The 26138-nt window shown below is 40.0% G+C and overlaps 5 protein-coding genes across 5 annotated transcripts; 3 read left to right on the top strand and 2 right to left on the bottom strand.

Moving 5' to 3' along the window:
* Nucleotides 1-2195: 2195 nt before the first annotated feature.
* EAE97_010095 (uncharacterized protein) lies at nt 2196-3333 on the bottom strand (the record flags this gene model as incomplete). Its single annotated transcript, XM_038880610.1, has 2 exons — nt 2196-3188; nt 3283-3333. 2 exons carry the CDS (start codon nt 3331-3333, stop codon nt 2196-2198), a joined length of 1044 nt encoding a protein of 347 aa, XP_038728656.1.
* Nucleotides 3334-3895: 562 nt separating this feature from the next.
* Nucleotides 3896-5391, top strand: EAE97_010094 (uncharacterized protein; the record flags this gene model as incomplete). Its single annotated transcript, XM_038880609.1, has 2 exons — nt 3896-4086; nt 4455-5391. The coding sequence occupies 2 exons, from the start codon at nt 3896-3898 to the stop codon at nt 5389-5391; spliced, it is 1128 nt and encodes a 375-aa protein (XP_038728655.1).
* A 470-nt stretch (nt 5392-5861) lies between these two features.
* On the bottom strand, nt 5862-7655 carry EAE97_010093 (uncharacterized protein; the record flags this gene model as incomplete). Its single annotated transcript, XM_038880608.1, has 4 exons — nt 5862-6035; nt 6248-6911; nt 7324-7463; nt 7602-7655. 4 exons carry the CDS (start codon nt 7653-7655, stop codon nt 5862-5864), a joined length of 1032 nt encoding a protein of 343 aa, XP_038728654.1.
* Nucleotides 7656-11183: 3528 nt separating this feature from the next.
* EAE97_010092 (uncharacterized protein) lies at nt 11184-12589 on the top strand (the record flags this gene model as incomplete). The annotated part of the gene is made up of 5 exons (XM_038880607.1): nt 11184-11310; nt 11410-12128; nt 12179-12268; nt 12329-12448; nt 12569-12589. The coding sequence occupies 5 exons, from the start codon at nt 11184-11186 to the stop codon at nt 12587-12589; spliced, it is 1077 nt and encodes a 358-aa protein (XP_038728653.1).
* A 5572-nt stretch (nt 12590-18161) lies between these two features.
* On the top strand, nt 18162-19096 carry EAE97_010091 (uncharacterized protein; the record flags this gene model as incomplete). The annotated part of the gene is made up of 2 exons (XM_038880606.1): nt 18162-18785; nt 18848-19096. 2 exons carry the CDS (start codon nt 18162-18164, stop codon nt 19094-19096), a joined length of 873 nt encoding a protein of 290 aa, XP_038728652.1.
* Nucleotides 19097-26138: the final 7042 nt, after the last annotated feature.

Genomic DNA, 26138 nt, shown 5'->3' with positions numbered 1-26138 from the left:
CTGATTCGGTGACGGTACGGAGGAAGAGGTCCAGATCAAAATACGTGTAGTACCATATATTTGATCCGTGTCATATAAAGGTGATGATCTTAAGTGCTGATATCTGCTCCTCCAATCCGGAAAGCTGGGAGCATCATAACTGCTTTTACCAGGCTGCCACAGATATATATATATATCGATATAGTTGTGGAGTCTAACATCGATTAAAGGCCCTTGACACTAGAGAGAGAGAACGGAGAGAGCCGCTAGGAACCAATGAAACAATAATCGAAAGAAGTTCATCGGGCAATGCTGCGAGCCCCACCATCTTGAATCTCCAGTAATGAGGGCCACAGAATGTGATACTAGTCATGAAATTTTTTGATGGTGGGTGAGTGAAGAATTGTTGACTGCGTTGAAAATGCGAAGAGTAGATTTTTAGGCAGTGAAGTTATGGCGTAGAAAAGAGCAAGCGAGATGGTGTGCGATTAAAGAATGGGCAATAATATTAATACTTTGCAAAAGGTTCAAGGAGACAAGCTTCAGAATGGCCTGCCAATCGGCTATAATCGGGTCTCTAGCTCCAGCTCCACGGTGATTATTGACCATATGTGTAAGGGAACCCGTCTTGAATTTCCGCCCACAACTTCTTTAGAAAATTCAGTTCTATATAGTGAGTACTAGAGCTGACATCGAATCGTGCTTTATGCAGATAAATAGACTTTCATCAAATACTTTTTCGGCTCCGTGTTCACGAACGAAGACAACCCATGCTGCCAGCGTTTTCTCGTAAACATTCTTCATCTAAGTACACCGATCCTCATATCCCGGCAACAAACGGCAACGAGCCTTCAAACGCTATTTTTCCATACACCAAATGAAGAAAATGGAGCCTGGACAAGAAGTCAAAGGCTTTCAATCTCCTGAGCCCATTTCTTCAAGCTATACAGACCGTTGAAACAGATACAACAGAAAAGAATTGGACTTGTGGAACGCTACTTGAGTCTGTTGAAACTCAACTCGGTAAATCGAAAATACTCGCAAATACTACAGAGCCACATAATTTTTGGTACTAAAATCTCAGTAGCTCAAGTTAAATTCAAGTAAGTCAAAAGTGACGTATGTTGAGGCTTGTAAATTCATTCCCTGAAGCTTATGATAGTCCACTTTGCGATAATATATGAGAACCTTACGATTTTCGAACTTATCTGGAACATCTAGAGTGTCGCGAACATTGAATTCCCTTCGACTTAGACGTACTTTTCGACACTGAGATACATCCAGACATCGGGGTGCTTTTAGTTGCTGAAACCTCGTATTTACTCTACTGTTCCGGGAGCCCTATATTTCCCCTCTTTCTACTTTGACCTGGCGAGCAGGTCAAGAATAAATACGCAAAGGCGTTCGACGCCTTGGCTGGAGCGTCCCCAGAAGGCTTCTACCAGCGTAACAGAGACGCTTTGTTGGACTTCTCCGGCGACTCAGTAGAACAAATACAAAAGCGCGACCGTAAGCTCATCGGGTTCACTACCTGCTCGACCAACAGTACCAGTACCGCTCTTCCTACCGATCTGCCAAAGTTTTCCGAGACTAATGTTTCGGCAGCCAGTACCTCAACGCCTAGAATTTGTCAACAACCCCACTTATCTCTATAAAAAGACTTCCTCGAGCTTTAATTGAGATATACCAGAAATGTCTACAAGAGATGCGAACAATTCATATGTCTCCTTGAAATTGGAACACAGTTTTGATATTTTTATATTTAGTATGCTGGCCATCATTGGTGATGGACAATAATTCGAGTAAATAGACAAAGTTGTTATATGTCTGCTGCTGTCATGAATATGTAACCGTCGTTGTTCTCTGCGTGTGACGATGAACTGCTTCTTATTGCTGTCAATCACCATCATGCCAATATGTATAAGGCTTGCGAGAAGAGTGTGCTTGCATTGCAGGGTAAGCAACACATAGGTGACTCCTGATATTCAAGACTTCCTGATCATTAGCGAGTCTCAAGCCCTAACGAGTTTCTTTGTCCACGAACTTCAGTTTTCCAGTAAGACAGACTTATATACATGGGCACCGTGCCTACTTTGAAGAATGTGCTCTTCTAATCTTATCGACCACACACAATCACCAAAAACAGACAACCAATACACGGAATCTCAACTATTTAATTCACAACGTATATAAAACCACATAAATCCAACTGGAACTTAATAAGTAGCAGCCAATCTCTGTACCAGATACTCTCCCGAATTAATCCCCTCATATTTTCTCTCCCCGAGTTCCCCACCATACGTTCCCTCAATTGCTTCAATCATCCGATCGAAATTTGGATTACAAAAGTACGCAATACTATATCTCGCAGGATAGACACCCTCTTCCGGAACCTCTTGCCCCTCCTTAGGAGGTGGTTCCACGACTCTATGCAATGTACTCCTAATGAAATCATTACTCCACCTCGCCAACAAATCTCCTGCATTAACTACCACGGTTCCCGGCACTGGTGTCGCATCAACAAATGTTCCTTTGGGGCTCTTAACTTGGAGTCCTCCTCTATCATCTTGGAAAAGGAGTGTGATGCTCCCATAATCTGTATGCTCCCCGGCTCTAACTTGCAATTTATTTTCCTTAAATACACTTGCTTTCGCAGGTGGATAATGGAGTAAGCGAAGTGTATTATCTCCTGCACTTGTGAATCCATCAAAATAGGATTCGGGAAGCGACATGCCAAGAGCAATGGCTCGCATAACATTTATATGAAGCTCCTTGCACAAATCATGGAACTTCAACATCGTCTCTTTGAACTCTTTGGCATCAGGGTCTGAAGGAGTAATAGCAGGCCAATTATTAGGTAGTTGTTCTTGACCTTCACGTCCAATCTCAAAACTCTCTTTTAAATCTGGCGCTTGGGCCTTCAATTTCTCAACCTCTTCTTTATCTGTGAGTGTGGTGGTTTTCTCGCGACCATGGGCTACATATCCGCGATTTGCGAGGGGTGTGGTCCAGGCTAATGGATCTTTTTCAGAAGAGGGACGAGCGAAGAATTTGGCGGATGTGGAAAAGGTGTGGGATAGGACGGGTGGAGGAATAGGGTGGTGGGAAAGGTAGATAAACCCTGCGGTGCGGAAACCGTGGAGAATGGATTGAGCAGTTTGGAGACGTTGCGAGGGAGTGCCAGTGAGGAAGTTGGAGAAGTTTATTATCTGTGAAGTAATATTGTTAGCACCAGGCTAAGTGTAGATGTGTGTCGAGATTAGGACAAGACTGGAAAGCGGATTGAAATGACGGGAGATTTACAGGAATGACGAGATTATCAACATCCACAGCCTTTTTTACTTCTATCGACATCTTGTCTGATGCTGTTCTTCAATATTCACAATATTGTCGTTGTTGCCAAATTAATAACCAGACAAAATTACGTTTCTACTAAAAAGTTTATATCACCCAAACCCCTCACTTAAAAACGCCGCACGCGGCCAAAGCCGTTCTCCGCATTCGGTCCAATGCAAGATAGTATGTATCTACTCTCCAAAAAGGGCAGGTAAGTGATTCAAAAGGGAAGAGTTATGATAAGCATTTACGAGTAAATGATAAGATAGGGTTGTGATCGGGATTTAAATAGGAGGTGGGGTTGCTGAACAGGGGGAGTACTAGTGCGGGGTAGGTTGATGTCTAGCTATCTTGATATTGTCATGCATTTTATTACATACTAGATTGAATTACCATTGTATGATTAATCAAGTGATTTCGAAATATGTGTTCTCATGAAGAGTGAACTTGTCTTTTTTTTATGTTTAAAATCTTCTACAAGTTCTTTTCGTGAATTTGTCTTACATTCTATTCCTCGACCCTTCTTCTATTTCACAGTTTCCTCTATTGCGCCGAAGATTGCTCAAGAAGAACCGTCAAAATGTCCTCCTCAGTCCCGATAGTAGATATTCACACTCATATCTATCCGCCATCTTATATTGAGCTTCTCAAATCGCGTGATGAAATCCCTTATATAAGACAATTTCCTCCGGCGAAAGAACATCGATTGGTTATCTTGCCAGCAGAGGATACACCAAGTACAAGTAGGGGAAGACCAATTGGGTCCGAGTAGTAAGTTTATGTGTTTTTTCCTATATATCTTGCTATTTTGAGAGATCTCAATAGTAAAATGAAGGAGACGGGGGGAGAGGTGGATTGACGAGGGTCAATGAGATGAGGAATGCATGTGGTGTGGTAGAGGAGGAGACTAGCGAGAGGTCGAGGGTCAAGTGACCAGCCTCCTAAGTAGCATATCCAGCTGTAGAATTTGATAATTTTGAGCTTCATATTGGACAAATAATCGATTCTTAATCTATTCCCCGGTAGTCTGTGTAAGAAAGAAGCTCTTCAAAAAACCTCACTGCCTCCTGTTCTCCATACCTTTCTTCAGTATCTGTATTCAAACTCTCAAATTGCAAACTAATCCCCTGAACCTCTAGCTATGACATCTCCGAAAGAATTGCCTTCATGGACACCCACTCCATCCGAACCTCCATAATCTCCCTCGCAAACCCCTGGCTCGACTGGCTTCCCTCCTTCACCGCCCTCCAAGCCGCCTTATCAATCAACACGGAAATAAACTCTCTCTGCACCCTTCACCCAACGCGTCTCTATTTCTTCGGCACGCTCCCCCTATCCGCCCCTCCATCCTCCATCCTCGAAAGCATCGCCCACCTCAAAACCCTTCCTTATTGCCGAGGCATCATCCTCGGAACCAGCGGACTCGGCTCTGGACTCGACGATCCCGCTCTCCTCCCCATCTTCAAAGAATTAGCCGCCAACAATTTCCCCATCTTTCTGCATCCGCACTACGGTCTCCCAACCTCGGTATTTGGTCCCAGAGGAAATGATTACGGTCATATTCTTCCTCTCGCACTTGGTTTCCCAATGGAAACCACCATCGCCGTTACCCGCATGATTCTCTCCTCGGTATTTTCTTCCGTGCCGGATCTACAGGTCATTCTAGCGCACAGCGGTGGCACCCTTCCATTTTTGGCAGGGAGAATAGAAAGTTGCGTCTTGCATGACGCGCATCTCAAGGCCGAAGGAAAATTAGCCGAGGGCAGAAAAACTATCTGGGAAATCTTGAAGAAGAATATCTGGTTAGACGCGGTAGTGTATGGAGATGTAGGAGTTCGAGGAGCAGTTGGGGTGAGTGGGGCGGATAGAGTCATGTTTGGAACCGATGCGCCGTTTTTCCCACCGTTAGATGAGGAGGAGGAAGGGCAAGGAGAAGAGGCCAAGCAATGGCTAAGTGTTTCCATGAATAAAGATGCTATTAGTAGCGCGTGCGGCGCGGGAAGTGAGGAGGAAAAAGCTATTCTGGGAGGTAATGCGATTCGACTTTTTGGGTTGGATTTGGATGCTTCCGGGTAGATTGGCTCGGCATGGATTAGCATCGCATATCGTACATCAATATGTTATATTAAAAGCTCATAGCATAGTTTAGCATAGCATAGCATAGCATACAGAAACAAAAGTACAATTTGAAGTCTTCAAAAACTAGGATGGCCTTGCACTTCCCGTTCTTCTATACATTCTATATACTTTTATATAATATCGAAGTAGTCGAGGACAACTGCTTAAGAGCAAGCAAAGTGAGACAACCGAATTGATGAAGTGATGTTGCATATTCTCTACTTTTATCTCAACCTTACTATACACCAATATCCATAACATCCCCCCTCTTCTCGATCCATTCCATTCCATCTAGCCCTAGCCCCTATCCCCATCTCTATTTTTATTTCTATTTCTATCTCTATCTCTATTTCTATCTCCATCTCTATTCCCACCTCATCCCACCTAGCCCCCATCCCCATTCCCATCTCCATCCTAACTCACAACCACTACCCCCTCCACATAATACTCCTCAGCCTCTCTCTATCCCCCTCACCACCAAAAATCGAATCAATCCCACCTCTCGCGAGCTTACAAATCGCATCTCTATCGAGATGGAAATGTTTTGCGATAAGTGCGTATTCATCTGAGAGTTTACTTCCGAAGACTCCTACGTCGTCGGTCTGCGAGATTGGGGTTTTCGTTAGTGGTTTTCCGTAGAAAATAGAGCTTTTTCTTCGAGTTCTTTGATATATTGTTTCCCATTTCATCTCAAACTACTAAGTCCAGCTCTCTACGCCTCCTTCATCCTAGAAACCGTCGGATAAAGTAAAATAAAATGAAAGAATCAAGAGAGAAAAAATGAAGAAGAAAGTAAGGGAATCTAAACACATACACACAAAATTACTTTCGCGCCTCTTCTCCACCACTCCCCAAAATGATGGTCTCCATACGTGCCGACGATCATTTTCGCATGAACGTTACAGCTCAAGCAAAGTTCCAATCCTAATCCCATCTTTTCAATTTCCGGTTTGAGATTTTCTGGTACATGGATCACATGTCCTATTCTATGCGGTTTATACGACAGTAGTGTTTTGAGTTCCATGCTAGTGGGTGCTTGCGCCACTTCTGCAAAATGGATTGTGATTTTGAGGTTGTATTTTTGAGCTAAGAAGAAAGCGGGTTCGAAGATGGATACATCGCCTACAGATGGGTCGCCACAAAGATCAATTCCTACGACTCCTTTGCCGTGGTATTTGTATGCTAGCTCCACGACATCCATAGCTGTTTGAGCATCATTTCGGCGGTCGATAGAGAGGATCAGGTTTGTTTTCATGAAATTATTAGAGTTGTTGTGTTGAGCGATACAGTCGAGTATTGTTTGAACGTACATTTCTTTGGTGATACCTGCGGAAGGGATGGCTCGAGGTGTGGTCCGGAGTTCAAGATAGATGACGCCATCTGCTTGAAAATCCGAAAGAACGGAGTTTGTGGTATAGATCAAGGAGGCAAGATCGTTGACGAGAGCGTAAATATATCTGGAGAATAATGGAAAGAATCTAGAAAGACATGACATGAGATATGGAAGGGTCGCACGAGGTCCAAAAGTAAAGTATCCATGGCTCGACTCAATAAATTGAATCCGATCTTCTGACGCTTGAATAGCTTGTAGTCCTTGAAAAGCCAGAAATTCTCAAGAACGATTTTGTCATCTGAGTGGTTTTGATGTGGCAAATGGACTCAACATTTCGAAGTATTTAAACACCTCGGAGAATTTGAAACTTCAGTCAAACGCAGAACAATTAAAGAGAATCACGGCTAGATAGCAATCCGGAATATCCTCAACCTGTAAGGCTACTATGGCCTGCATGTATGGTGTCCACGAATTCTTGAATGCTCATAAAAGCAATGGCTTGTTTGTCCCAGTACAATCGAGACGGAAAGTAACAAATAGAATAAAAAACAACTCACGTCTCAAGATCATAATCAAATTTATCCACTGGCATCTCAACCAATGGATCTTGCATTGTAGTCTCACCCTTTTCCCATTTCTGAAACCATACTTCATGAAGACATTGTCGACTAATACTTCCACTTAGATGAGCATGTAACTATGTAAGAAGTGTCTTTCAGCCTTATGTCAATATGATTCATGCAGCCGTTAAGATAACAAAATCCGGTGGAGATTTGACGGACATTAAATCATATGTATGTACAGTATGAATATGCATGTAACCTTTAAGACTTACTTCAATTTTTGGCAAGGATATGAAATCAATGGCTTCCGAGCTTGATGAATCCATTGCGCGATAGTGACTCCTTGATAAACTGTCTCGAATGGATGAAGAAGATGAAGAAGATGAAACTGCTGCGTACTGCGTAGAGTTACAACCTAGGTAGTTTTGACTTCTTCGATATAGTGTTGGTGTTGTCCTCCTACGGATGTTTGTTTCCCTTAAATCTGGAAGAGTTGATTGCTGCATGCACTTTTCTCATGCAGCAATAATTTAATGGTGCTAACCTTGAAAGTGGTAGGGATTTCTTGATGACCAATCTTATTTCTGACGAATCAAATTCCATCAATGACTGTCAAACTTAACTTCGGGAGATCTTCCAATCTGAGAATCGGTAGATACTGAATTCGTGCGTAGAAATTCCCCACTCCACTTTGCACAATGGGAAAGTACTCCAAATGGATATCATGAAAGAATTGTGGACTGGGAATTCTACCAATAGGAAGGATAGAAAACGTTTCCTCCGTTCTTTTATGAATAATTCCTGGTAGAATCTCAAGCAAAAATGTAATTAAAGATACCTGCTGGGTAGTCCGTAGATTGTAGAAAGCAAGAGCGGCGATGACCACTTGCTTGCAGCATAGAGCTTACAAGTTACAATTGCAAGAGCTTGATAGAGCTTGGTTAATCTTCAATAACCGGGTCTCGAAATGATCTTGATCTTGAGCCTTGAGGTCGTCGTGGTCCCCGTGCAGTATCGCGGCAGATGAAGGGGTAACAGACTCAATTGCGCGATATCGTACCATTAAATTTGATGTACAGATGGGAAAAATGGATAGATGGATAGATGGATACGATGATAAAGAGAAACATAATGAATCAGAGTACCGGAAAGTCTTTCCTGTTCTTGCGCCAAACAAAAAGGGACTCCTTATATATTTCGATGGGATCTGTGGGATTCCAAAGAACGCTTAAGAAGTTAAGAGTTAACAAACGACCGAAAGAGAAGATGATTTGATTACCTATCGATAGTCATTTGAAAAGAAGTAGGGGTATATGATTAAAGACGGAGTAGAATCAGTAGAGCCTGCCTCAGCCTGCCATTCACAACCCCGTCGATCCCAATAGTAAAATACCCGACCCTGATTCTTCTGATGCTTGACCCATTTTGAAATCAAGTCCCCGATATTTATCCTGGTCGAAATTTAAAGAAACGGGAACCAAAGGGATTCCCCACGGCGTAGGTACTAGGTAGTAGTAGTACTTGGTACGGAGCAGTTGGTAGTAGGTACGCAATCGAGAGCCAAGTTTGCGGACTCATTTGTAAAACAAGTGACCTGTTACCAATCTGGGAAATCAATATATCGATATATATCGATGGAATTGAAAGAAGAAGAAAAGAAGGAAACAATAACAATAACAATATGGGATGGTGTAGTAGTAGATGTGACAAATAATGCATCTCCATTTATGTATATGCGACTAGAAGCAATTTACCATTTTGTGCCCTGCTGATCAATATGCATCTGTACGAAGTAATTTATAGAAAAGAAAAAAGTCCCACCGATAGAACCATGTTGCGACGTGCAGGATGCAAGCAAGATAATACCGTAAAGGGAAAGTTAAGATCCTCTTTCTTCTGCCCCTTCATCAACTTTTCTCTGCGTGGAATTGGTCATTGTACATATATGATATAACCCAAGACCAAGAGGAGGTGGCTAAGTCTTCTTCCTTGTGCTTGAGAGTTGAGAGTGATACCTATCGATAAATGATATCAATATGAGAATTGTATATGTATGCCATTGCCATCCAGATATGAGATAGGTAGGGCGAGCGAGATCGTGATAAGAAGTAAGGTGGTGGATCTTCCAAGTTCCAACTATTTTTATGGAATGCCGCTGCAAGCAGATAGGACGGTAGTAGTGAAAGCAGGTACAAGTCAGTCCAAGCAATTATTATTAGTGGCAGTAGTCCGTACCGGTACTCTGCGATTCTGTATATATTTGAATAATCATCTTCGCCATAATACTTGCGCATCAAGGCATCCTCCACCTTTATGCTGAAAGAAGGGGGAAAGCGCCCAGCTAGGTAGGTATAATTACCTAGTATTACCTAGGTAGGTAATTGCCTACCTCGGCGTAAAGATTCTTGTAGCTTATTTCGAAATCATATCATCCTTTGTATCAACACACGCTGACAGAGAGTGAATAATTATTAAGCACAGAGATACCTAGGTATAGGTATAGGTATAGGTGTAGGTAGCTACTTTATTTATTTAATTTCCCTATTCTCCTCTTTCTTTTTTACATTACCCAATAGATAGTTGTTCTGCGGAATCCCAATCACGATGTATATAAAAACTCTCGTAGGGGAATCTGAGAGTCCGTAAATTGAATTGATATCCTTAAACAGTGCCTCCCTATTCGTAGTAGGTAGGTACCTAGGTAGATTGCGATGGATTCGATCTACGTCCTTGATTGGTTTATTATTCAGGTGAGAAAGAGGTTAATTGCCTTTGCTTTGATCTTGTGAAAGTTGAGGCTTGACCTGGCGCGTCTTGCTTGCTTTTATCTTACTTTTCTTCACATAATTCATTAAACGGGGGGTGGCTAATTTTCTATATTCACTGACCCGATACTGATAATCTCTGGCAATCACTGATAATCACTTGAGCACCTCACATTCATCCTCATACCTATCTAGGTGCTTACTACTTCCAAGTTATCTAGGTACTTGTCTATTTTCCATCTACTTCCTTATGTGCATACTGTGCCTCTACTGTTCTTCTTTCTCCTCAAAGACACTACTGTTACTAATAGTAATAAATTCCTCTCAGACTCTTTCTCTCGCTCTGCCTCTCTCTCTCTCTCTCTCTCTCTCTCTCTCTCTCTCTCCCTTCCTCGCCCGTTATTAAAATTGATTTCCACTAAACTCAAATCTTACCACTTCCCACCGGCTTCCTTCTCCCCTCTGATTTCAGCCCAGACCAAAAAGAGAGCTACAGCCCAGTAAAACTAATCCCATCTCGACCAATTAGCCGAGAAAAAGCAAGCAGCAACGCAAAATAACTGGGTGTTACTTGCACTGCGCTACTGTACCTTCTAAATCAATCAATCATCCTTCTCCATTCCGTCAAGATTGCCTCTGCCTCAACTTTCTTCAACTCATCAGATCTGAACGAAAGGAAACTCTTCCATACAAGCCTTGTTCCACAATTGAAGAAGGTGCAGACAGACTTGGTCTTATTATACTCTGATATACTTCATTTTAATCATTTCAACAAAGAAGAGAAAGATCTTTACACTAATACCCGGCAATTGCCATAAACAATCACTCCCTCAAAACAGCACCATTCGATCTGTACCATACTACACCAATCCAATCCAAATCAGCGAAAGATTCCTTGATACCTCCGATAGCTGAATTGCTTACATTCAGCCAATTCCAAATCTCAGTCAACCAACAAATTCGGGAAGAAGCTATCATCCTTTTGGTCGCAACCCCCTACAGCCTCATCAACAATTGAAACAATAACGATAATTATCCAGCTGAGATTCAATTGAATTCATAACTCACACGTCCAACAATCCGACCGAGATGTCGTCAAACTCGAACGATGTATCGCCGGAGGCGATGCAGTCGCGTATTCAACAAGCCCGTCGTGAAGCAGAGTCATTAAAAGATAGGATAAAGCGCAAGAAGGATGATTTGGCAGATGCAACGCGTAAGTAACAATTGCCTTTCAGCTCTCACAACAACATTCAATTTCATCACCTTGACGTTGTTGATCTCTGCGATTGCATACTAACTAATAATGTTACAGTGATGAACCTTGCGAGGGCTCAACAAGAAGCTTTACCAAAGAATCAAATGATGAAGACCCGAAAGACATTAAAAGGACATCTCGCAAAGATTTATGCAATGCACTGGTCAACTGATAGAAGACATTTGGTATCAGCATCGCAAGACGGTAAATTAATTATTTGGGATGCATACACAACCAACAAGGTCCATGCTATTCCTCTACGATCTTCGTGGGTCATGACCTGTGCCTATGCACCAAGTGGTAATTACGTCGCATGTGGTGGATTGGATAACATCTGTTCTATCTATAACCTAAACTCAAACCGTGACGGACCTACAAGAGTTGCTCGGGAACTTTCTGGACATTCCGGTTACCTTTCTTGTTGTCGATTCATCAATGACCGAAGTATCCTTACGTCTTCAGGAGACATGACTTGTATGAAGTGGGATGTCGAAACGGGATCAAAAGTCACCGAGTTCGCAGACCATTTGGGTGATGTTATGAGCATCAGTATTAATCCAACTAACCAAAATACATTTGTTTCAGGCGCTTGCGATGCCTTTGCGAAACTTTGGGACGTTCGTGCAGGCAAGGCTGTTCAAACTTTCGCGGGACATGAATCAGACATCAACGCCATTCAATTCTTCCCAGATGGGCACTCCTTCGTTACCGGTTCCGATGATGCTACCTGCAGACTTTTTGATATCCGTGCTGATAGAGAGCTCAATCAATATGGAGTACGTCTTCACCTTTTGGATTTCCTAAACCTGTCGCTAACAGCATCTAGCATGAATCTATTCTCTGTGGTATCACATCTGTGGCCTGCTCTGTATCTGGCAGGCTTTTATTTGCTGGATATGATGATTTTGAATGCAAGGTAAGCTATTATCAACCTATTCATTGTCAAAGAGAAGTTTGGTATTAACCTCTTGCCTAGGTATGGGATATCACTCGCGCCGAGAAGGTCGGATCATTAGTTGGACATGACAACCGTGTCAGTTGTCTGGGTGTTAGTAATGATGGGATGAGCTTGTGCACTGGATCATGGGATTCATTGGTAAGTCGCGATAGCTTTCTGTTCTTTTTCCCTTCCCATTATCTCAAACTAACACTTCCATTTCTCCCTTCAGCTCAAGCTCTGGTCCACATAACTTACACTATTTTACTCCCACTTCAGCTCAAGGTTTGGGCCATGTAGATCTGGTCTATTATTTCGACGATAACGAATTTTCGTCGCATGCGGTGTCATTTTTCATTTGGCAATCCCATTTTTACTTAATCGCCCTCCCAAATACGACTTCTTAATATTCATGGCTTTCGGCATAGATTGGTCGAAGTCTTTACAGCAGTATCCATCATACTTCAGCGACAGGTGGCCCTTCCCGATCGATTACTTCCCATACAGTAAAATAGCGGGCCCGACCAGTTGCGCATATAAGATTCTGTGCACAATAATTCTTCATTTCGATGTTCTTGTTTCTATGGGAGGTCCTATTGCATTGCTTTTTCATCAGCGTTCTTAAGCACTGGGAATTTGCGACGATATCCTGCAGAGACACTTGTTCTTTAACTTTACACTCTCACAACACGACATCTCCCAAGTTTCTTCCGTGTCTTTTCTTTTTTTTTATTTACTTTTATCAAAATCTCCGAGGGGCAGTTACATGATTGCGGTGGGGGAACAAGGGGAGAATAAATATAAGGGGAGAGGATGGGTGACGAATTGCGAAGTCGACAGAAAGTTTCTCACAACTATTTTGTTTGTGATGCCTGATAAACTGGGTTGGTATTCCGAAAGTGAACCTCCAGATCATACATTTGGTATATGCAATTGTAAAAGTTGGTCAGGATGGAGGATGAAGAGAGGAGATTCCAAGGGGGGACAGGACTCATAACTAGGCTCTGTAATGCATCGGCAAGTGAAGTACCACTGCAGCATAAGTTTAACAATTATTGAATCTGGCGTCGGTTCCATACAAAGCTTGTATTATAGTCTAATAATGCCCTTGATAGATATGTCTTCTTTATTCCTTTTTCTTTCTTCTCTTTGCATGGTGATGAAGTGTCTTTTTTTTTTGCCGGGGCTTGGTGTAGGACTGGGGAATAGGGAGTCTGGATGGAACCGAACTGATACTTGAAAGGGAAATTGATAGTTGAAGTGGTTTTTTGTTAATCAAGTCTTTGTTGAAAAGTTTTTGTAGAATAGTAGGCTAGGTGAAGAATCGAATTAGCTGAATTGAATTGGACTGAATCAATGAATTATAATGACTATTCAGAGACTGTGTTGGGAGTGTTGACTTTCTTGGATTGTGTGAATTTGCTTTTCCTTCAAGGTTTTGCTTTTAGGTTTTGGGAAGGGGGGTTGAGTGAGGTGGGAGAGAAGAGAAGGGGGGAGAGAGAAGGGGGGAGGTGGATGGATATGATAGTTGCACGAGTAAGCGGGTTATGCATCTATATCTTGGGTTTGTTGTTATATGAATGGAAACTTGATGAGAGGGGGTTTTGTGTTCCGGCGTAAGATTTGAAGTTGAAGTTGAGATTGAGGTTGAGGTTATCAGGAGAGGGATTTCGTGTATGTTGGGGGGCTGAAATGAGTGGATGGGGATGGGAGTGCTGCGGTGTAGGTGTTGAGGTAGGGAAGAAATGAGAATGCTTGTTTAGAGATAATATAGAATGCGATTCTTAAGAAGAGGGATGAGAGGGGATGAGAGGGGATAAGAGGGGGTGATAGATAAGGTGATAAGCTAGTGTAATATGAGCGAGGAGGTGGGAAAATGAGATGATGGTAGTAGTGGTTGTTTGGGTGGGAGTTGGGGAGGGGTGGGAGAGATGAGAGGAAAGGAGATGGGGATGGGAATGGGAATGTGAAAGAGAGAGATGTGAGTAGATGAATTGGTGAATTGGTGAATCTATTTGCTGAATGAACGAGGTAGATTGGGGAAGGAGAGGGGGGGAGGAAGACAGTTCGGTCTTTTGGTGGATGAATGGGAGAGAGGGGGGGATTTGGGGAGAGGGTGCGGGAGGGCAGAGGAGGGAGGAGATCGGGTGATTGGATGATTGGATTAGATCGGATTGGGTATGACTATGGGTGTGGGGTGGGATGAGTCTCTAGGTAGGGATGGCGAGGGAATAGATAAGTGAGGGAGGGGGGCTTGGGAACTTGGGAACTTTGATACCTTTGGTGACTGTGTGGAGCGAGTGTTGTGTATATAGATGATTGGGAATTGCAATTTGGGGTGGGAATGTGAGATATAGTAGGTTGGTAAGTATATTGGACCAATGGAGAGGTAATCATGCCAGTTCGAGTGATCTGTAGAAGCAAAGAGGGATGCAAAAGGTTTGATTGGTTGACGAAATGTTGGATTTGGGATGGCTTTGTATTTGTATTTGTATCTAAAGCTGAAAGACGTGAGGGGAAAATATATCAATAAATACATGGTTAATAGTAGGAGCAGTTAAGAGAAAAATGTACAGTTCGTTTCGATGTATATAATGGATATATGATGAGTAACAAACACATAGAGGACGAAAAATTCGGTATACTTTTTTGATATTATTACTATTTTGACTTAGAAAAATGGAGGTTCTAGAGATTATAAGATGAATCTTGACTGGGTAGGCTTAATTCACAATCTGAATGAAATATTGATGATTTGCTCTGTGTGATTAGGACATCTTCATATGGGAATCAAGAATTGATGGATAAGCTAAGTTTCGTAGGTGGATAGTTGAGTGAGAGGAGAGGTATAGATCTAGATGTATATACGATTCATAGTTATTGGTAATGAAGAGAAGAAGTGGAAAGAAAAATTGGATTGTGTTTGAGTTTGTTGAGCTGGTCTGGTGTTGTCGAGTAAGTGTGTTGTTTATGCAGGTGGAATGTGAAACTGGTGGTGTAGGTTTAATATATGAATGAGATGGGTTGGATAGATGAGAGAGAGGGATGGTGAGTTGGATGGTTGGGATGATGGGAAAAAGAGAAAATGTAATGGATGCAGCGCAGTGGAGAGGATAGTGAGTTGCTAGAGGAAATACTAGGCTGATGTGACTGACAGCAGTTTTAATCGGCAATACCGAATCGATTATGCGCGCGAGAGGGGAATACCGACGGGCTGGGTGGGCTAAATGGAATTTATGGGGCGGCTTGGCTTGGTGTGTATGGAATATGCGGCTAATAGTTAGGTTTGGGGGTTTAGGTGAGATGGAGATGGGATTATGGCATTTTTCGCGAGTCGAATATCGTGTTAGTTTTGGAGATGGGTTTGAGGATTGCTTGTTTGAATTTATTCTCTGATGCATAGGGAAGAGGTAATGGAGGTGGAAGTCGCGGGAGTGGGAACGGATGATGTGAGGGAGGTGTGATGAAGTGTGATGAGGTGTAATGAATGTTGTGTGAATGAGATCATAGCTATGGGCTTTGATGATAATTGTGGATGTGGACATTGATATCGATGTATGGAGATTGGGCCCGAGAGTCTGGAGGCTGGTCTTGGAATATACAGATATCATCATAATTTGAAAACGGGATCGTCGATGAGGGAGAATGGGATGAGATGAACGAATGTTGGAGGTTGGAGGTTGGATTGTGGCAAGAGCTGTGACTTTGATGTGTGTGTATATGTGTATATGTGTATATATCTGTGTGTGCGTGCGTATGTGATGGAGGTCAGACCTGTCAAAGTTGCAAAGTATAGTTGAAGCCAGTCAAAGCTCGAACTTTGGTGGTTTCTGCAGTCTAGATTTGCTAAGAGCCGACGCGACAGATGCATTGGGGGGAACTACATTGGTGCTGTAGACTTGTTGGTGATACAGTAGCTTGGGACTAAAGTTTTGTAGGCCTTAATATAAGTGTGTTTTACAATTCGGATATGGCGGTTGGTAGTTGGACTGTAGATTGTTACCTGATATTCGAGATTCAAGGTTTGAGAGAGACGACTCGCAGGATGGAAAAGTATGAGTACCGGTAGACGATGGCAATGATGATGACCATGATGTTGTGTGGATGCAGTGGATGCAGTGGATGAATATTAGGAATATTAAGGTCATGTCAGGTGTTACGAATGTATCGACTTATGAAACGTCTGATTTTCTTAATAGTGTGGATCATGACTATGCAAGAGTTGTAGCCATCAACCATGAGAGATGGATGGGATGGGGACCCGACATGACTTTGTTTGTTGTTTCATTCATTCTATTTCGTTGAGAAGGATTGATATGCTAGATGAATATTTGCTTCCAGAAAGTCCAAGGAAGGTGGGCAGGGAGATTCATGCTGAGAAGGATTGGGATGCTAGACGAAGACTGACTTCCAGAAAACCCGAGGAAGTACGTTCATGCTTGGGATGTTGGGTTGAGCTGGTTCGCTGGGTTGGTATATTGAGTTGCATATTCCCGTTTCCTCGATATTACTAAGAAGCTCATGGCATTAAGACACAGAATCCTTGAGGATGTCTATTAATAGTTTATATACTGCGTACAGGAAATATGTCCCTCGTCGCTTTCTCTATGAGGCTATCGTGGCGACAATCATTTGATGGGAAGGGGATGGTGGCGGTAAGATAGGATTCGAGGCTCAAGGTTATTATATTATCATAACACATGATCTTGGATGTGAATATCGATGTGAATATCGATGTGAATACCTCGTATCTGTGGCGCCGATCCTATTTCGAACCTGTGGAAAGTACGCTCCTCTCCTCTTCTCTGCTTCTCCCGCACTTTGTTCCATGAATAATGCAACCGAAGAAAAGACTACGGTATCAACCCAGTCGTCAATCAACTAGGAGAGTCCAGAGTAGTAAGTAGACCTTGTCAGTTGAACATCAAACCCCTGACCCACGTACACTCGTCGGGACACACCCAACCCAGCACCCAACGAGCCAACCTAACTAGCAGCTGGTACTAGGGACGCACGTTAGTTTTGCTGGGGACGGACCTTGCTGTGCCTTATCCTAGCATTATCAAAGAAAATCTACTTCCAAATTCGATCATCATTAACCCTTAAAATTCATCGCGAACCACCGAAAAAGAAAACTGTTGGAAACAACGCAATAGCCATTATATGCCCTTTTCATGCCTTTTGATCAAATATGGTTCAATTATTCATCTACGAAAAAGAGGCTGTGCTGAGAATGGAAGTCAGAAGAAGAAAAGAAAATGGTCGAGTATATGCCGATGTCTAACAGGTATTTCTATAAAGGGCATCTAGAGTCTATTCTATCCCTCTTTTTGGCGTGCATCCTCCGAAACAAACGTAAGCCAAAAAGTTTCCCCAAGCTAAGAAAAGCAGTGAGATCAGACACAAACACAGACAACTAACGGAAAGATACCATCAAGACAAAAAAAAAAGCATATTATCGTAAGATTATTTTTGAAACAATACCTTACATCGAAAATCAAGTCTCAGATCTCGGTCATACTTTCCCCAGCCTTTCCCTACCGCGAGGCCCTTGCACAAGAATCTCTTACAAGCCAACCGCACCATTGAATTTCAGCTTAACCAAACCTACATCATCAGCGCCAAACAGGCGAGAAGGCAAAAAAACAAAATCAAAAAAAACATCTGTGTCTCCGAAAACACGAGCTTGCCGTCTCATACCTGGGCGAGGAATTACTAGGGTCTACCCGCTTCTAGAAGTCTAATCCATACCAACGCCTTACCTTTCCACGCGATCCTCCTTGCACATCCTTCAAGCGCCCTAAGCATCCCCAAGCTTCTCACTTACTACAAGACCTCGTGACTCCCTTGCTTCGTTATAAATCTTTGAAAGATGGCTGGCAAAACGGCGGCGCAAGAAGAATTTGACAATATCATTGCAAAAGCTTCTGCAAACGAAAATCACGAACATCCCGACGACGAAAAGGATTATAGCTTTGATAGGAACAGTGACGTGGACGAAGAAGAGGAACATCACAATCGCAATATAGAAGATACAATGAAGATGCCTTTGTTTGACAGATCGAATTCGGGAGGAATGGGAGGGCTCAGTGAACCATTGAGGTTGCCGCATAGAGATTTTGATAGTGGGAGGACGACGGGAGTTAAGGGGGTGATTGCTGATGCGAGGAGTTATGAAGAGGCGAGGAAGACGGGGGGTTGGAGAAATAAGCTGAGGGGAAATACAATCACAAAGGAGGACAAGAGGGCAACCTTCACTAAGGATGGTTCGGGGAGTGAGGCAGGGCTGAGTGACGATGAAGAGTTCTTGGAGAGGTGGAGACAACAACGACGAGTAGAGATGCAGAGTGAAGGGAAAGACATTAGAAACAGGAGGACAAGTCCTAGTGTGCGTCGTTATGGAAGATTTGACGAGGTAGATGCGCTTGGGTATCTCGACGCCATTGAAAAGGTCGGAAGAGAAACCGTCGTTGTCGTTTTCGTCTATGATCCTGAGGTTTGTTGTCCTACATATATGATCCCGTCTTTACTTTTATACATATGCTAACAATTCCATAGTGCGACGTCTCTCAAGTAATCAACTCAGCACTCCTCCCCCTTGTTGCCGCAAATCCAACAGTCCACTTCGTACGCGTCCATTACGAAGACATAGAATTCGATAATGCAGGTGTACCGGCTATACTGGCTTACAAAAATCAAGGAGATCTTTTTGCGAATTTGACATATATCATTGATCAGATTCCGGATGACACGATTTTTGATACGAAAGCTTTAAAGGACGTTTTGGTTAGACATCAGGTTCTTTAAATGATGTGTTTCTGTTTCCATTCTGAGAAAGATGATTTGAGGATACTTCAGTTCTTGTGCCTATTTATGGTGTGAGAGGGGTTATCTTTTGTTGTATTAGCATCACTAGCATACATGACATCGATTGTCACATCGCATCATTGCATTGCAAAAAGACATTCTTACATTCTATACATTATATATAGACGGACGTGGCGGGATTGATTCAAGGATTAAATGATCTCGCTCTGAGAGTAGAGAAGAGATGAATACCTACACTGTATGAATAGGATGAGAACTCGGGTTAGGGAATCGGATGGATGGCGTTGGGATGGGAGGAAGGAATTACCTTACTCCTTTATATGTTTGCTTTTATCTTTGGATTGTTGGGTTGAGCATGGGGTTTAGAGGTCTGGTTGATCGCTTTGGCGTAGTCAAAATTCATGGCGCTTGCTAAGCTTGAGCTTGTCAGCTTGAATCTTTTTCTGATATTTTTAAATATACCTAGAAATGGTATGATACCTTTATATTATACTTTTTGTTGTATTTACATTTATGGTGGAACGTATATCTTTATAAATTCTATCTATTTTGTTTCTCTTTACCTCTATCTATACCTAAATCTATACCTATATCTCTGTCTCTCTCTGTGTCTCTTTTACTGCTTCCATCTCTGTCTCTGCTCCATGTATATTCCAACTTGTACTGTTTATACGCATGTTATGTGCGTTACTGGGACTTTACCTCTGATCCTTACTTTCTTTGGTTCCTACTCTTTCTTCACCTTGCTTACATGCAAGTATGTCGTTATCGATTTTCATACACCTACCTAGGTATACACCACTCGGGAATACAAGATGGGAAGATGGGAAGGAGGGAAGGAGGGAAGGAGGGAAGGAAAAAAGAGAAGGTATCTTTTGAACAGCCCTGCTTTGAGAGAAGCTGGATTGGGTATTCGACGGTAAAGCATATGGATGAACTAGATGAAATGGATGGTAAATTGTGGAATGTAGTGTATTGTAGTAGAGAGGAGAAGGAGAAATTCACTTTTCTTAGATTTTCTTAGATTTGGGTAGGTGGGAGGAAGTGGGAGGAAGTGCGGCTTTGGGATTTTTGGGTGGGGATTATTAGGTAGTTATTGAGATTGGGAATCGGGGATTGGAGAGTAGGTAGGAAAGAATGGTATGGTATAGAATCAGATATATAATATATATGAACGATAAAATACTACTTCGTAATTGGCAACTAACCAGTGACTAGTGACTAGTGACTACTGTGCTCAATCAAGAAGATACTTTATAAAATCAAATTTCAGTCCGAAATGCCAAGAATAAGAATCGCTTCCTTAGCTCAGTGGTAGAGCGGACGATTGCAGTAGTGTTTCTCGAAAGCGTCTCGCTATTATCGTCAGGTCAGTCGTTCGAACCGGCTAGGGAGCTTCAATTACTCCGTGATTCATACTTTTTGTTTTTTGGGGTTTGTGGTTGGGGTTAGGAAGGGTGGTGTTGGGTTTCTTCTGGTGTGGGATGGGGGAGCGGACGGACTATGTATTTGTGGTGTTATTTGGAGATGATAGATAGGGATTTTGCTTTTGTTCTTGTGTTTTATTTATTGATTTATTTATTTATTTATCAGCGGTGATGAGTGAGGAAACGAATACCCGAATAGAGATAGCAAAATAAAAGAATAGGAAATATAAATACCTATATAAATAATGGTAAGAGTTGAGGCCCCGGCTTATCGCACACCACCCATTTTTCGGTCTAATTTTTTAAAATTTAATAATAAATCAATCATACAATATAATCTTATAAAACTTAAGTATTATATTAATAAATAATAACTAATTCTTATATTTCAATTACATTTTTAATTTTGCAAATCAATCTCTTAATATATGATCTAAAATCTAAAAGATCTATTTTATTCCAAAAAGCTTATAATTTATATCTCAATTTTTTTATAAAAATAAATACAAATAATAGCTTTTTTAATTCCTTTTTTATTTATTGCTATATTTTTTTAATTAAATTAAGATTTAAAGAGAAGAATAATTAATCAAAGCTTTATATATTATATTCTAATTGAATTCTATAAATATATTTAAAATATATTTTAAAATTATTCTTTATAAATATATATTTAGATTCTAGTTTATTAAATAATAAGAATATAATAGATTTAAGAGTTTATTATATATATATTTTAGAAATAATATTTTTATCATTCTTAAATCTTTTCAAAAAAATCAATAGAGATTTATAGTTCTAATTAATTATATTTTATATTATTATTAATATCTTTTCTGATTGATATATTGATTTAATATAATTAGTATATTTCTTTTTATCAATTTATTTAATAATCTATATCCTATTTACTTTTCCTAATTTGAAAGTGCTTTTGTCTGATTATATAATTAATCTTCAATCCTCTTTTTCTAATCTAATAATAGTAATATTATTAATTTTTTATTAATAATATTTATATATAAAATCTAGTCTCTTTTTTGTTTATATTCTCAAGATAAAGAATTTAGAATATATTATATACTTTTTATATTTATATTAATATAATTCCTTTTGAATTGTATATACTGAAGTTTCAATGCTAAATATATTTTTAATCTATTTAAAAATTATTCTTTTTTGATTTTAATTTTTAATAATTGTTTTTATAATTCAATAAATCTCTTTAGTAATTATTATAAACTTTTGATAACCTTTTTCTTTTCAAGTTTTTTTAATCAAATTGGATTTAATTATATTTCTTGTAATAAATTATAATACACCTAAATTTAAAGCAATTTATTCCTAGGATTTTCTATTAATTCTAGTTTGAATAATTCTAGAACATCAAGAAGTATACTAATTTTAATAAAATTTATAATTATTATTTTTATAATTATATTTAATATCCATTTTGAATTTGAATCGAAAATAATGAATTTTAGAATAATAATTGAATTTTTAAAATAAGGTATGCGAAATTAGATGGCTATCCTAATCTCGCTTAAATGTGCGATAAGCCGGGGCCTCAACTCTTACATAGTTAGATATATTATCGAATCTGGATATTATGACCTTTTACTTATTACTTATTAGGTAGTTAATTACCGAGACCAGTATACGATAGAGTAGAAAGATAGATACAATAACAAAATAAAACAAGTCAACTAACGCATATCTTCTCGGTGGATGTGTTGTATACTAGGTAGGTACTTCTGATGAATTCCTTAGTATAGGTATATATGATTTTGTTGTTTATCTATAGTAAGTATAGAAGATTCACCAATATGGGGGGGAGTATTCGGAGTTGTATATTTGTGTGTTTATACGGAGGGAAGGGGTCGGTCTATTATTTTTGGGGGCTTTTCTTCTTGTGCTGGCGGAGCGGAGTATTGATTTCGTTGATTTAGGGGCGGGAGCGTAGCCATGTATTGCGGGGTTTGCGTTAAGCGAAAGGGAGGCAGTTTAATAAACTCGAACTGTATTCTTACTCTACCTACCTAGTACCTAGGTAGGTATCTCAAACGCAAAACAGTGAAGATGATTTTGCGGCTTGGGTTTCAAAATTCTATGGTTTCTGGAATGCTAGCTAGTGGGAAGTAATAATTTATAAATACGTGTCGAAGTGCATCGCACTCGAGCTTTGAATTACCTACTTGATATGACAATCGAGTCGTGTCTTCTCTCTCCCTCCTGTAACCGATCGAAATATCGAAATATCGGATAAGATGAAATGAAATGAAATGAAATGAAATGAAACGAAATGAAGACGAAGACGAAAGAGAGATCTAAGTTGAACATACAGTCATCCATTGATATCGGTTCGAGGAATTAATAAATTATCCTGTAAGATGGGCTAGCAGTCATCTTTTCTTCATTTGTGCACCCTTCTAGATCTCCTCTCTCTTGTTTCGCGGAGCTCGCAAATGAGAATCTTTCGACGGGGTCTTTCTGGATTTTGGTGCTAGCCGGTGAGTATTATCCGGGTTTATTACTCTGATTGATCATGGCTTTATGTTACCGTTACTTACTGAGATGAGACGTCGTACTCGCGGATGATTTGAACGGGGGATAATTGAGAAGGTTAAGACTCGATAGTATTCGCTAGTGGTAGATGAAGCTGTAGAGGAGAGCGAGGATAATGATGTGTAATCTATAGTTGAGAAGTGATATTTGTGATGATGAAGAAAGTCATGAAGGTTCAGCATTTGCAAAGGGTTGAAAACTTTGCTTTCGCGCCTCGGGCTAGTTTCTATACATCATGTATAATCAATTTTTCACAGGTTTCTTGAAACACGTCAGTATTAGGGACGATAGAAGGTATAACATATGATTTGAAAATTCAGTTCCAAGATCTCCCAGAACATATGCGTCTTCTCATTTCATCTTTATCTAAAAAAATTCGCATTCGCTAGAATGATTTCCCGATAGCAAATTACAAAGTTCAGACAGTTTTCTCACAAACCAATAAGAAAAACTAGGCGAAAGAGAAGCAGAGATAATAACGAAATAATCAAAGGAGGAATAGAGCACACTTTGGATCGAGATTCACAAGTTCCTTCTCTAAAGACTCAATGTATCTTAATGTAGTTAATACTCTACGAACTCCAAAGGATGAAGTTAAGACTCACACTTCCTGGTTTTCGGGTAGTCGATTTTTCATGGAGTCCTTCTACCTAGTATGTCTTTATCTAAATTCATAGATTTGCTCTTTTTTTCCTTACACACTTTTCCCAAACGAGTTATGGTTGAATGGAATTCTTGACTAGAGTATGTGTTTACTACTGTGATCAGCACGTGTATAAAATAGAGGACGTGGAGTTAGCGGAGCTTTCATAGATGAAATCGAAGAGCTAAGGTTCTGGGTTCGTCCAAGAGGGAACTCGGTTTGTAAAACAAGGACTAAGGTCCTTAGCCTGCTCAAGTATCGAGCTGAGGCCCTTCGTCTGCCGAAACCCTGTCTATAGTACCTTTCTACAACATCACACTCGTGAGCTTTACAACCCCATATCTTCGACTCTGCAGACAAGTAATATACTTGCATGCAGAGAAACTGTATACAACACAGCAATATCACTCTAAACAATCAATACAATTTCTAGTCTCCCACAGATCGTGAATGAGAAGAATAGGGACAGATATGTAGGTAGGTAAACACAGGTATTATCCTGAAGAATATCATGTTCTCAAGCGGCAAAAGATTGCAGTGCATTCCAAGAACAGATTGTCATGAATATTTAGACGGTTGAGTATAGTATTTATGCATACAGTAGCTGAGACCGTGTCGGAAGGAGTATACATCGAGGATCCAGCTCAGCATCTGGTGAAAGTAGTTGGAATCTTGGAGATTCGAGGAGAGTGTTTGGCAAATTGCTGGGTATGTCAGCTTAAAAATCTCAAAAGACCTCACATCTATAAGATCTCGGGACAAAATATTTGTTGACAAGCGAGGTACCGGTGGATATTGAAAAGGAGTTCAGTGATGGCATTTCGCTAGACAATTTAAAATCGTCCGCAACTATCTCTTTATTGTCAGAATGCTTGCATAGAGTAAGCAGTAATAATGGTGAGTCTTCATCAAATGACCATGGTCATTTTCCGAAGAATCCAAGGATTCTTTGCGTTGAATTTTTGGTAGCAAATTCAATAAGTGATTACGGGGAAGCGCGTACACCAGCGTCGATATTTACAACTGGCACAACGATTCTTAACAAATTCATGTTTAAGTTCTTAAAGAATGACAAGACTGAATCAGGTCCAATACATAGTGGAGGTCGATGGAGAGACTGGCGGAACCACTGAAGCGGTTCTAGAAACTTGGAAGACATGTAAAGGCCTGATAAAGGTGCTGACTGCCCAGTACAATACGCCTACTTCCAAACGACCCACAGGTGACTGATTTGCTCCATCAGATTCAAGGTCGCGATTTGTATTGCATGTAAATCGGGCATATCAATTCTTACAGATTTCCCTTGCAAGTAAGAGATCCGAAGCGAAATTCGCAATGACAGCATCTAGCCCGGCAATCTTTCCGCAGCCCTCGTCGGAGGAGATAGCTTCTATCAACCATAGAGCTCAGATCAATCAGAGAACCTAGCAAAAATCAAAGTATGTCGTCCACACAAAGGATGATTTAATTCCATGAAAACATACACAGGAAAGTTATCAATATTTTTCCTCGAAGCTTGAGTTGAAACCGGTAACGTAGTTTAACACCGAGTGGGCTATATCACCGAGTGGACCACTTTCACCTCAATTTACATTTTCAAATACAGATTATTCAATAATTATTAAATCAATTAATTTAAATTATTAAAATCTAATAATTTAGGATTTATTATATTATTTTGATAGATTCTTATATTATAATTTAACTTTCTATACTTACTATAATATTTATTAGAAAATACTTTTCTATTAGGATTCCCCTCATTTTGATGCTTATTGTATTGAATTTAAATATCAATCTTTTATTAAAATAATATATCAAAAACCTCTTATTCAATGAATACTCCTTCTTGATATAATTGAGTTTTTTTTATATGTTAATATTTACTTAATATCTTATTTGCTTTTCGAAATATATAAATCTTTATATTCAAAAGTATATTTTTATAAACTAATCTTTCTATATTTTGAGTTAGAATTAATATAATCTCAAATAAAAGTATAGAGGAGCTTAATTAATAACGATTTATTCGAGATTTGATTAATATTAATTAAGAAAAAGCTTTAGTTGAATTATAAGAGATTTAAGAAATCTATTAATTTAGATTAAAAAAGAGAAGGGGAGGTAGGTATATAAATTCGAATATCTAATTTCAAAAATGTAGTTTCAGAATTAAATAATATCAAATCTATTCTTAGAAATCCTGATTTCATATTCTGAAAGATAATTGATTCCTTATATATAGTTTTAAAAACTATAAAGAATTCAATTTTCAAAATATAATTGATATATACCTTAATAAATCCATCAATTTAATTATTATATAAACATTTTAGATTACTAAAATAGTTTATATCAAATAATTGAATTAAATAATTTGAATGCA

Source organism: Botrytis byssoidea, assembly GCF_014898295.1.
Source record: "Botrytis byssoidea strain MUCL 94 chromosome Unknown BBYS_025, whole genome shotgun sequence".
Lineage (NCBI taxonomy): Eukaryota > Fungi > Ascomycota > Leotiomycetes > Helotiales > Sclerotiniaceae > Botrytis > Botrytis byssoidea.
Note: the sequence above shows the minus strand (reverse complement) of the source record. Positions and strands in the feature narration are given on the sequence as shown.